Here is a 12,799-nt window from a genome sequence, read left to right as displayed (position 1 = left end):
ATGTGATTTTTAAATAATATTTCTCGTATTTGTGATGACACTGGAAACAGAAGTACACGAGATTCTTACGCCAAGGTACATAACTCTAGTCTAAGAAACTTCGGAAACAGGAAGAGTTAAAGTTCTTTATCGTTTAGCTCGCAGGATGTTGGAGAGATGGGTGTTTCACCTCTCAGTCATCGGACCTTGCCATGCTAAAAGAAATTTGGAAGTCCAAAGCTCTACAGCGGAATAAAAAATTTATAGTCTACAGAAGCACTGTCTTTTCGGTCTTACTCTATAGAAGTGAATGCTGGAAGATATCAGCAAAAAATGAGGTAGAAACTTTCAAACCTGAGGAAAATTGTCAAGATATTAATTCTAGCGAAACATAATTACTAATGAAGAAAACCATACAAGAGCTGTTTGCACAAATAATCATAACCCAGAAAAGAAGATGGAGATACTTGAAGCATGCAGAGACACCACTCAAAATAGCCTTTGACAGGGAATGATGGCAAGAGTAAACGTAGTCGGCGAAGGTTATTGTACAGAGAGAGAGAACTAATTAAGGATCGGAAACTGACCTGGAACAATACAGCTAGACTTGCTGCTGAGATAAAAAATGAGTTCGCTAGTGGATGTCTTATTGGTACCTATTGGTTCGGAAATGACAAAGAAAAATATATCAGCTGTATCAACGCAAGCACAAAGTATATGTATTAGGTCTTCATGGTTTTTATTTGAAAGCATATACAGTATTAATTAGCTTAAGAGACAATTAAGTTTCATGATGTTAAGAAGTCGATCTATTTTGAGTATTTCACAAAATGCTACCTATTTAGGTTTAAACACACGGTCTGTATTTGTGTATGGGCGGACATAAAAAATACGACCGACCATATCCACATAAAGTCAAACACAAAACGAGCTTAATTAATTATTACTTCACAGCAAGCGCTGTTCTGTCGTTGAGCTTAGTAATTCAATCGTTGGCATTTCGATCCCAGCGGCGCACGGCTGAAAGCCTGTTTGAAAGACCGCGAGTATTAAAAGCAGTTTTTATTTATTTATATTTGTCTGACAGTACACGCCGACTGCATTAGCGCACATCGAACACAGAGCATGAAGGATAGGTATCGCACCAAAAATCACAAGCAGCAACTCACTGGAGACAATTTTGTTATTCCGAAGCCAAGATTTGCACTCAGTTGCACACAGCTGAGACATTCATAGCACCAGTAATTAATCCAGTTTAATAACACCTTCTCTCGAATGCACACACAAATTACTTGGATCATAGAATCGACATGAAAGCAATAGTTGGGGCAGGATGGCGTCACCGTTTCTTAAAAAGGATATATATATATATTATTTGAGACTTGGGTGTCGAGGATACACATCTCGTTTGCTTGCAGATGTGGCACTTCTTTACTGACAGAATCTGCATTAACTCGACGTTAACCATAAATGGTGACTCGAAGTAACAATGAGAATTTTAGATTTTTTCTTGTTCTCTCGCCTTTCTTTTGCATTTTTTGCTCATATAACAGTTGAGTAAACTTGTTTTTTGTGTTGCATGTGGATTTGCATGTGGTTTTTGACTTTTTCAAATATACCTAAGTATACATAATTATGTATAACTAGCACACACACACACAGTGCATGCCAAGGGCTCTTAGGGCTTTAGAAGAATTAAGCTGCTCTAACATTCAGTCCCTTATAGGGTGCCGGCAAGGACCGTGGGAGATTCAAGAATGACCTAGCTGTTGTTTATATACATATAAGCGATGAATAATGTTAGGGAAAATATCATTTTCACAGGACAGATATTTCTCTGCTTGGAGGTTGACTTCATCGCGCAAGTCTCTCAGTACATGTACTTTTAGTACAAGAAAGCGCCATCAACTGAGGGCATGAAGTGACCAGCAGGAAAGTGGAGGAGTGAGACAGGGTGTTGGTGGATGGGGAAGGAGCTGGTCGGGTGGACCCCTATGATGGATGGGACCACATGCCAGGCTCACCTTTCTCTGTACCTTCTTAAGTCGACAGAACTTCCGCACTTATGCATAACTGCAGCCAAGTTCACAGACAACAGCACTAGCTGAAATGTCTTGTTTTGGTTATGACAGTGGGCTTAATATTTTCTTCTCTTACGAACTTTGAACCAGAGGGCACTTCACTAATGTCACGATCGCATTCTGAATTAATCATATCATTAAAGCGTTTAAGAAACAAATATCAAGGAAGAGTCATTTAAAGGTAAATATTCTTATTGATAAACGGTTCACTTTTAGGGGGAGAAGTTGGAGGGGGGAGGGGGGGGCAGTATATTTGTCTTTTTCCTAATCTCATCACAGCCTTGCGCCGGTCACGCTAACATCACCGACACAGCACGTGTCGCAAGAGGTGTTGAGGGTGTGCGCGAGCGGGAGTTGTTCTCCATTATTTATGATTTTTTTTTTAATGTGTAACTCTAGGTCAGGGGTGGAAAAAGTTGATTTTTATTTTAAAAAAAATTTTTTGGCGGTCCTGTCTCTGAATTCTAAGCTATGCGGCGGGCTGGTAAAATTAAAAAAAAATAATTCATGCCAGGTGACTACACAACAAACCTAGTGCCAATGGAATGGACAGCAAATGACTACATAATGCCGCTCACTTACCGACTTTAATGTGCAAAGTGAATCTGTTTGAATTCGCTTACAATAAAACTTAAAAAAAACCCAGCCTTTCCTTTAAAGGCAGCTATCCCCGATGCTCTCTAACGACTCCACCAGACATGTCAGCGTCAGCCGTGTTATTTATCTTTGTACTTTGCGTTAGAATGTTAAGGGGCTCCCGACTTCTAACGCTGTTGTATTTGATAAATTAACTTTCAATAAACTTATCCTATACTGAAAAAAAGAAAGGAAAACAAAGGCACTTCACAATTTATTAGATGGGTCAGTCTAAAGACATCCGTGGGTCGTGCTTTGCTCACCCCTGCTAAACGTGATCAAACGACTCAAAAGCGCCGAATTGCTGAGTGGGTGACCCTCGTACTTGCGCGTTTCTAGTTCCGCCAAAGATCGCTACATTCACAGTCTCTGGCTTCCTAATGTCAGAACAGAGAAGGATAAGAACCAAATGCAGTGATGATCTCAAACTGAGACAACGGTTCAAAGCACTGCGACGTGTCTCAAGTTTACTCCTCAACGTGCACGTGCTTGTCAGCTAGCTTTCAACATGTGACCAGTTCTTCCGGCGCACAGTTCCCCCTCCCCTACCTCAACCCCCACCCACATCCCTTTTTGTCTTTCGCCCGACGATATTTTTCTTTGTTCTTTCCCTTCCAGTTCTTGACTGAGCCCTCCCTCCCCTACATACCCTACCTCTACCCTCCCCACTTGCCGTCGGTAAGCGTTCCCGTCATCGAACAAGGAGCAGAGGTCGCTACAAAACTACTGCTGATGTCAGGACTGTCAACTTCACTTCCACAAGTACAAGTAGCTGCTCCATTCGCAACTTTCCAGTTGTCACCGGCCACGTGCCTGGCAAGAGACGATGGAGGAAGACGATGATGGAGAGTACGTACGGTCTTGGCAGCTGGCACTGCGCGACTCAAGGAGATGCCCAAATTTCTTCCAAGCAGGCCAGTCGCCAGCAAAGAAAGCCAAGAATAAGCAAGGATTAAGAAAAGTAAGACACAAAAAATTTTTACACGGCTACTTGACTTTTTTTTTTTTTTTTAGCGTCGGGATTTCGCTGAATCTTGTTCTGTACATTTCAAGATGGCGTTTGCACAGATCTAGATCTCGTATAAGATGGGTTATGTCACAAGAAAACTAAAACAAAACAGATTTTTTTTTTTTGTTTTTTGCAGAAAATGGATTCAAAAGCTAGTGTTCTTTCACATCCACAAAATTCATTTAATCTTCTCAAAAAGAGACGAAAACTTTTAAACTTGAAGCGGTGTGTGCGCGCGCGTGTGTAAACGATCAGTTCTCAGGATGTGTGCAGAATTTTATATATATGACCTAGACATATATATAATTGTTTTGTTTTTCAGTTAAAATGTCACTACCTTCTTTTATTAAAGTAATAAACTTATCATTTGCCTGAAGGTAAGCCCAAAAAGCAGAAGCTAGAAGAAACGAAAGAAATTGTTAGCCAGCCTGAAGATCCATCGTCCTTCAACAAAGGGCGCGTGCAACAAAAGTTTCAACATCCAGAGCTGATGGTTATAGAGGAGGGAGATGAAGTTCCAGAAGAAAATGTAAATTGATCCTGATGCTTTCAATTTTTATTAACCCCTCCCACCCCTTAACGGTCGTCTGCTTTTGTTTGAGTGGCAGCTCACCCCGCCTACCAAGCCACGCTTCAAACCACAAACCTTTAATGATGTCGCCTTATTTCGAGAGGAAGGCCTCTTCGAAAACAGTACTCTTAGTATAATCGAAGCTCGCTGACGCTCTTTGATAATGCTTCAAAGCATTGGTGTTCTCGGTCTCTTGACACCTCGCTTACAGTTTTTAGGATGGTGACAAATTAAGTGACAGCTGCAAGTACCTAAGCCTCACCCAAACGGATTAAAAACTGTACTTCGATTGTTAGAGATGTTCTGTAAATTCGTCACCATTCCTGATATTTTAACCACTTTTTTTTACTGTCTTTGCTCAGTTTTATTTACTGAAAATCAGTTTATAGTTTTTTATTTTACATTTATTATTATTTTTTCTGCTCAGGGTTTCATAGTCATCAGTCTAAATCTGTATAGCCTCTATAGGGACAATTCCTAGCAGTAGGAAAGTCTGACGGACACACACTTTTTTTTTCTTCTCCTCCTCCCATCTCAAGTATATCGACATTAAAAAAAAAACCTGATTGTTTCATTGATTTTTTCCCACACAGGAACCTCTTTTAGGGTCATTTAGTATGGGCCTTTTTTCGAGGATCAAGTGGATATTTTCCAGCTATTGTCATTCTTGGCAGCATGGTAAACCTTACTACCTCTGATCCTGACCAAGCATTTGTCTTTTGGTTCTCAGACTGGAAGGTGTCAGCAGTGAGTATCTAAAAGTCAGCTCTAATGTTGAAAATATCTGTTGGAGAAAGTGGTGGTAGTGGTTGCTACCGGAATTTCTTATTGTTTTTGCCAGAAATCTTCTGTACTGACACAGTTTCTCAGGCCAGTGAAGCACTGTTTAGCATGTCATAATTATTTGATAATTATCATAAATATTTCGTTAATTTGTTCTGCAACAGCAGCATCATATATCTTCTATAGGTTGACAGAAACCGAATGCTGCCTTTTGTCAAGTACTTCAAAACTAAAGCTGCCCTATGTCGAGGAAAACAGAACCGTCGTGGCATTTTGCAGATAATTCAGGTTGAATTTTATATATATATCTGTAGCAGGGTAAGATGCGGGTGATCTCAAAATCTTTCCACAAGTGGGTTCTGGATCGTTTTACTCCAATGCCAGTTGATAGTGCTGGCTATGGCGAAACCATTTTATACTTAAATAATCTTTGTGTGACAGCTTTGATTCAGATTTGGTTTGAGGCATGTGCACGATACATTTTGAACACTTAGAGCTAATGTACTTGTCCAGGAATGCCAGAGACGAGCAATGCTAAAAGGCTTTGAGATTGTAAAGATGGATCCACTTCAGTGGGCTTTTTCAGGCTTCCCAACAGTGGAGGATTCTAAACCAGACATTTTCAGCCCAGTTCCTGGTATCACTATTACATCTTTTAAGGCATCAAATTTGTTTTGACACACGCATGTGCACACACACACACACACAGCATGCAGACATAGAGAAGGTTGTCCAAACCTAAATATGTTTTATGTGAAATTTCTCAGTGAGACGTAAAATATTTTCACTTTGAAAGGTAAATAAGATTTTCAACAATTTGTTAACTCAAGATTAAAAGACTGAAGAATAATTAGAAGATATGTCTGTATGTCAAGAAATTAGACATAGAGGAGGTCTTGTTTTAGTTTTCTGATTGCACACAGACAAAATCTTCTCAGACGCCATATCCGATCGTTTAGCAGCCATTGGAGAGGATATTCGCAAGAAGGCAGCTCTTAAAGATAGAGACATACCAAACGAGTTTCAGAAAGGTCTGGCTGTTTTTTGGGTCTTTGTTTTTTAAATAAGTACTCAACATCAACATTTAGGACTAAGTAGGAATTAGATTCTTCTTTTCTTTATAAAGCAATGGCATAATTTATGTCCTTTTTATCTAAAAAAATTAAAAATGTGACTGGTTAAGTTTCATTTTGGTTTTGTGTATTCTCTCTTTTTTAGGATGCTATGTATGGAACATAATTTTTGTATGCTGATCTGGTATATACATTTATGTATATCTGTGCTTATGAGCATGGAGGAGGATTAAAGAGCAATTGAGTATACCCCTTGAAGCACAGAAACCTGAGGTGAGGTCTTATTATTTATCTCCCTTAGCAATTTTTTTTTTTTCAGAAAGTTCACTAGAGGCTGTTTGGAGAGGTGACACAGCTATTGAAGGCAAGTAATCAGCAAGTGTTTAAATGAAATATTGAATATTAAGGATTTTTACAATTTCAACATTTGCTTTTTTTACTTATCAATTAACCTCATCATATAATTAAGCTGTGCTACATCTTTAAATCTGTGCTGGTAAGGTAGCTCACTTGAGAAGATTTTGCCAAGGAATGTGTACGATATACTATTTTAGTACAAAAAGTACTTAACCTTATTCTTGTAAACCATCATCATTTAATAGCACTTAAGGTCTGCACAGCATGATTATGAAGATGTAAAGTGCATTATTATTAGGTGACCAGACGTTTCGGGGCCGAAAGCGGGACACGTGCCGATGATGGTGTCGTCACCGTCAAAAAACGCCGAAAAAAGGTGATTTTTAAAGACAACCGGGACATTTGATGGATGAGGACAGATATTCAGGCGGGACACGAGGTCAAAAGCGGGACTGTCCCGCCAAATGCGGGACGTCTGGTCACCTTAATTATTATCTGATGATGGAATTTAGAAAAGTACCACAATAATATAGAATAAAACTTTGTAATAGTAATATCAACAATGTGAATACTTCAGAGTGAAGAGACATGCTTGTACAAGATCACATACAGAGAGTCGAGACTTGGTGATATGCCATGGATGGCATGAACCTTAAAAAATAAATTTAAATAAAGCTAAAATATTTTTCAAAGTAAAAAAATACTATACAGTAAAGAATAAACAACAAAATAAAGTGGCATAAGAAATATAGGTGACTTGAATAATAAATGTGTGATAAGAGCAAAGATAATTGTGGAACAGACTCATGAAAGTATTGTGATAATAAAACAACACTGAAAACTCAACAAAGGCGGCTTCTCCATTGCTTCAGGGTTTCATTGTTTGAAGCAATTTGTTTAAGGACACTTTAGTAACAATCAAACTGAGAGGATAGAATATTGAATTTCCAAAGTACAGAATAATAACTTTTTTCATTAGTTAAAAGCTGAAGAAATTGTTTCAGATGTGTGCATTGGTTGTTGTGATGCTGGTCGCAAAGTCTGTTGTGAGCATCCACTTTTTGAGGGAGGACTCTGTACAAAATGCAAGGTAGCATCAATATTTGATCATTTTCTGATTTGCACAGATACATCTGCTGAATCATGGGAAACACAGCTTAATACTTAGTAGCTACATATTACATACTACTTGCATGTTACAACAGTATAACATTATTACACTTATTGCATATGAATAATGCATTTATACTTCGGTATGCTGCAAAGCAAAGATAGATTTCTTAGGTGGTTTTTGTATGTTCAGGAAGTCTTACAGGAGACATTCTATGCCATTGGTGATGATGGTGGCTATGTAAGTACAGCTTTAATCTTCATTTTTATCTTTATTACATGCTTTTAATTTCCACTCCAGTTTGTGCTTTTTGTGAGGTGCTTAGTTGCATGAGAATTTTGTTTTGTTTATATGATGGTTTAGCATCATAACATTGTCATAGCTCATAATATTGTCGCTAAGTATCGAGGTAATTACATTGTTATGCCTACAATACATATAGACACTTCCCTTTATCTACAATTTCTGAATATGAATGCAGGCAAACTGCACAGTGTGTGGTGCTTCTGGGAAACTTTTGTCTGTGATGTCAAGGACTGTGGACGGTAAGCAGATGCTGTGGGGGCAGGATAGGGAAGAAAGCACATATGAATTTTGTTTAGGACTCATCACAAGGGGCTTTAAAAGAAAACATGCTCATAAGATGAAAAAATGTCAAATTAAATTAACAGAAGATCATTAAATAAAAAGATAAAATACATGCTGCCAAGAAAAAGTCTTTTGAGCTGGCTGGGTAAGAAGCGGGTACTGAAGCAAAGTTAGCAATAAAAAAGAGTATATAAATCTCTGTCACATGTATATGGTGCACATGTACATACATATGTCATCCTTTGAGAAATTTTTCCCTGAAGGCAAATACATTGCCTTGTATATTCCTCTTAAATTATATGACAGCAAAACCATTCTTTTATAAAGCTTCTATGTTATGTCTTAGAGTGTACTGCATTCCATGTGTGGATGAAATTGGAGGCTCTTCTGTGCTTGAACAAGTAAGTGGAAGACCATACATTATTTTGTCTTTTTACAGTTTGTGGCGTTCAGTAATAATAATTTGTTTTTGGAGGAGAAATCTGCATACACTGTATACACTGATCATGCACTCTTTTAACTTTATTTAAGTACATTGTCAAGAGGAGATGATATGCTCTTCCTTGTGAGTACCCTTGTACATGAATATGACTTATTTTATAAAATAAATTGGTCATTTAACATGCTGTTGCTTTCAGGTTCAGAAGGCAAGTACATGGGAGTGCTTTTTGTGCTGTCCCCATTCTAAAGACTCTCATGGGCTTTTCAAGGCTCGTCTAAACTGGAAGGAGAAAATAGTTGTCTTTTTTGACACAGGATGCACTGTGCATGTGAGTTGCTCATATACGTCAATTACACTTTTTTTCTTTCAGGGGAATTGTCACTTTTTTGTTTTATCTGGCCTTTGTATGGGTTTACTCTGCTAGTCAAAACTAAATCACCAGAAGAAAAGAGTTTTACAGAATTATATCACTACTACAGCTAAATTTAATTTTTATTTCATTTTATTCTAAGTAGATGCTGATTAGACTTTGATATGAGTAACATTTAAAGGAACATGGGAGGAGCATCAGTATTCTGATGGTCAGAACTTTTAAAAACCTGATATTAGCTAGTCTGTTATCTTCAGTGCATTAGATTCTTGCGGGACTACTCATATGATGTGTTAGACTTGTTTAATATATATATAGTCACCTCTGCCTTAGAGTACTTCTTGCTGATCATATAGTTCAGTAATAAAGCAGTACAGCTTGAAGACATAAGCAGTTTTAAATATTTGGGATCCACCCCTTCCATGATCCTGCAGCAACAGCGACAGTGCCTGGGCTGGACAGGGTGTGGTGTAGCCATAAGATCTGGTTTATTACAAAGTAAAATCCATATAAGTACCGCTCCTGCTTTACGTATGGGAACATAAAGCCTTCTTAACAACACAGAAGAGTAGAAGTCCAGGCTTTTTCAGAACAGGTGCATGAGGAAGCTGCTCTGAATCTTGTATAAGGAACATAAAATCAGTGACTTTGTATGAAATGCTGTCACCAAACTTGTAGGATCCAGGAATCCCTACTTGCACCAGTCAAGTGGCATAAGCTGGTCTGGTTTGGCCATGTGGCTTAGCAGAACTTTTGTCGAAAACCTTTCTTCAAGAGTACATTGTAAGGAGGTTGATACCGTCATGGCCTAAGGAAGAACTAGCTTACAAATGTTATGTAGCACTTAATTCCAGAGTGAACTCAATGTCCTGTGCAGGACCTGCTCACCATCAACAGGTAAGTGACAAGCAGTGTCAGCTACTGACTCTGTCCATGTGCTTTACCCCAATTTAATGGTTCCATTCAAGGGGACGAATGACTGAATTAAGCGGACAGTGGTGGGGAAGCATGTAGCATAAGGGTATAACATTAACCACCGGGAAAGTGAAGATGTATTGTTCAAATCTATTGTTGGAGCACAAATTTTTCTCTGGATGAGGGACTTGCTCACAGGGCTGGTGATGGGTTTCTTCTCATTACCCTTTTGCCTGTGATGTGGGAAATAATCACTAGATAGAAGCACTTTCCTATGAAATAAATCAGCCACCAGTAATCGGATGACCTGAGTTAGTGTCATAAAGATGTGACATTATTGCTTAATTTTTTTCAGGTTCCAGATTTGGAGTATCTGAAAAAACGCAGACCACTTCGTGTTTTGAGCCTTTTTGATGGCTTGGGGACTGGTATGTAAATGCTGCAGCACTAGATTTTTAAAGCAGAAAAGTAATTTATTTATATATTAAAGTTACAAACATAATGATTTAATATATTTCAGTATAGTGACACATTTACACCAATTTTCACTGTTCTATAGCAAAATCCATGAATCTTCAAAATGAAACATACTTGAAAGATTTTAATCTTATTATCTTTAGATAATTCAGATTTGTTAACAAAGATATTTAAAACAGATTTATCTGCTGCATTGCATTGTTTTGTGAAACTAATAGGTAAAGTGGCTTTGGACTCTGTGGGACTTCATATTGATGCCTACTTTGCAAGTGAGACAGATGAAGGAGCAATGTTGATTTCGCAAGCCAATCATGGACAGACGATCTGTCAGCTGGGGGATGTGACCAAAATTACAAGATCAGTGGTAAACCATCCACAGTACTTTTATGATATTGTAAACTTTCTAGGTCTCAAGTATGTGTCACAACACACTCTTGCCAGACAATTGCGCATTCTTTCAACACACAACAAAACAATTGCCTGAGGCTGCCCAAATCAGGTTCATTTCTTTATTCAGCAGCTCAGGACTTTACAGACCACAAAACAAATACTGGTTCATAATTCGCTTCAAAACAGCGTTCTAAAGGCGACGAAAATCTAAACGATGTATGCAAAGTTGACGTTCAGGGCACTCCCCACGATTAGTCTCAGCATAGTCACATCTTACTTTCAAAGTATGAAGATTATACACTTTCGCACTCTCATAGTACTGTTTACCAATTAGGTTCCAGTTCAATGTTCCGGTTCAGTTATCTAATAACCGCTCTAGCAGTCATTATGAATGTTACTCCCAGCTCACTGCCCACTATCTTAGGGTGTCACCCACCACATCTTCAGCCAACTAGAATCCACATATAACATAAATACACTTCCCATAGAAACGGTTGATCCTTTCCTGAGGGTTAGGGGTAAGAATTTTTGGCGCTCCGCATAACTCAGCAGTTGACAACGCAAATGCCGTACACGCTAGCCGTGTCAGTGAGGCAATTTCCTGGGTCACAGCAGAGGTACTCTGTGTTGACATCATGGGGCTAATGGTGCTCCTAGCCGAAGTGCTTTTGGGTGCTGGACCAGCCCATGCAATTAAAACTTGTAACTCTAGTTTACACTATGCTACTATTCTAAACCATACTCTCCAATCCCCACATCTTTCTGTCATGTTTGTGTTTACAACTTTGAAACCTATGTGAGTCCTATTACAATTCCATAAGCAATAGCACAAAAAGATGTTATACCTCGTCTAGGCAAGGTTAATCCACAAGGGGTCAGTACTGCGCTGCATCCAGTATGATGGACACTACCCTGGTCTACTATGTAATTTCAGCTAGGGAGATTTACATGTCTTGACTCCAGCACGTCTTCTTTCTTCACTATTCCAGGCCTGAGTAAATTTTCTACCTTGTTCCCGCCAAAAATCTACTATTGAACCAGGTACTCCGAACACTTTCATCTTGCGGTTAACCTTTTCCCGTCTAATGTTCTCATCCATTCTACTATACATTCAACATACACTTGTAGTCTGTAAGTTGTAAAGGGGTTAAAATAATCTGAAAAACACAGAGGAATGGACTGAAAGATAGCTACATTATAATTACAATTTTTTGTGTCTTCAGTACAGTATCAACACTTTTAACTGGTCCAAACATGTACGTTTCTAATTGCATACATGCACTCTCACCCTGCTTTGTTAGTGCCGCTTGTCATCACTCATATTGCATTTCTATAAGAGACAATTGGGACAAATGATTATAGGAGCGCTGTGCAAACCTTCCACTACTGACCACTACAGAGAGCAATCTGAAGAGACAGAAAGATCTGATTGACTTTTCATTTGAATCAGTTGCATTGTTATTTTGCAGCTGGCAAGCAATTCTGTGACGTATAAATTGTGCCATAGTCTTTTGTGTGCGACTTTAATTTGTGCCAGTCTTTCAGATGCTTTACAGGTTGCATGTTTGCTTTCTGTAGCCATTTTTTTTTTTCTTTTTCTAACATTAGCTAAAGGAAATTGCTCCAATAGATCTCCTGATTGGTGGATCACCTTGCAATGAGTTGTCAATGGCCAATCCTGCACGAAGGGGGTTTGACATTGGTAAGTTTACAGGTCTTCATGTTGCTTGGGAGAGCAAACAGCTGAGTGGCTAGAGCACTGACATCTGAGTTGAAGAGGTGCGTCAGTTTGATACCCATGTTAGTGCAGCTTAATTCCCACAGTCAGCCCAACTGGCAGGAATGGGTACCTTACTCTATAGAGGGTTGGGGAAAGGAAGGCAGAAAAGGAGAGGGTATGGGCCCTCCCTTTCACTTAGAAGCTGCCACAAGAAAAGAGAGATCTCTAACACTTCCCTAACGATCCGAAAAAGGTAATGAGACTGACCTTTACCTTTACTTTTGAGAGCTTTTGCTT

The 12,799-nt window shown here is 38.8% G+C and overlaps 1 protein-coding gene across 1 annotated transcript; it reads left to right on the top strand.

Moving 5' to 3' along the window:
• Positions 1 to 4,081: 4,081 nt before the first annotated feature.
• LOC112574026 (DNA (cytosine-5)-methyltransferase 3A-like) lies at positions 4,082 to 12,484 on the top strand. Its single transcript, XM_025254822.1, has 14 exons — positions 4,082 to 4,234; positions 4,870 to 5,023; positions 5,246 to 5,347; positions 5,573 to 5,696; positions 5,983 to 6,090; positions 6,452 to 6,496; positions 7,494 to 7,579; positions 7,793 to 7,840; positions 8,082 to 8,145; positions 8,535 to 8,589; positions 8,827 to 8,958; positions 10,271 to 10,343; positions 10,611 to 10,756; positions 12,391 to 12,484. The coding sequence occupies exons 2-11, from the start codon at positions 4,952 to 4,954 to the stop codon at positions 8,906 to 8,908; spliced, it is 786 nt and encodes a 261-aa protein (XP_025110607.1). The 5' UTR covers positions 4,082 to 4,234; positions 4,870 to 4,951; the 3' UTR covers positions 8,909 to 8,958; positions 10,271 to 10,343; positions 10,611 to 10,756; positions 12,391 to 12,484.
• Positions 12,485 to 12,799: the final 315 nt, after the last annotated feature.

This window comes from Pomacea canaliculata, linkage group LG1, assembly GCF_003073045.1.
Source record: "Pomacea canaliculata isolate SZHN2017 linkage group LG1, ASM307304v1, whole genome shotgun sequence".
Taxonomy (NCBI): Eukaryota; Metazoa; Mollusca; class Gastropoda; order Architaenioglossa; family Ampullariidae; genus Pomacea; species Pomacea canaliculata.
Note: the sequence above shows the minus strand (reverse complement) of the source record. Positions and strands in the feature narration are given on the sequence as shown.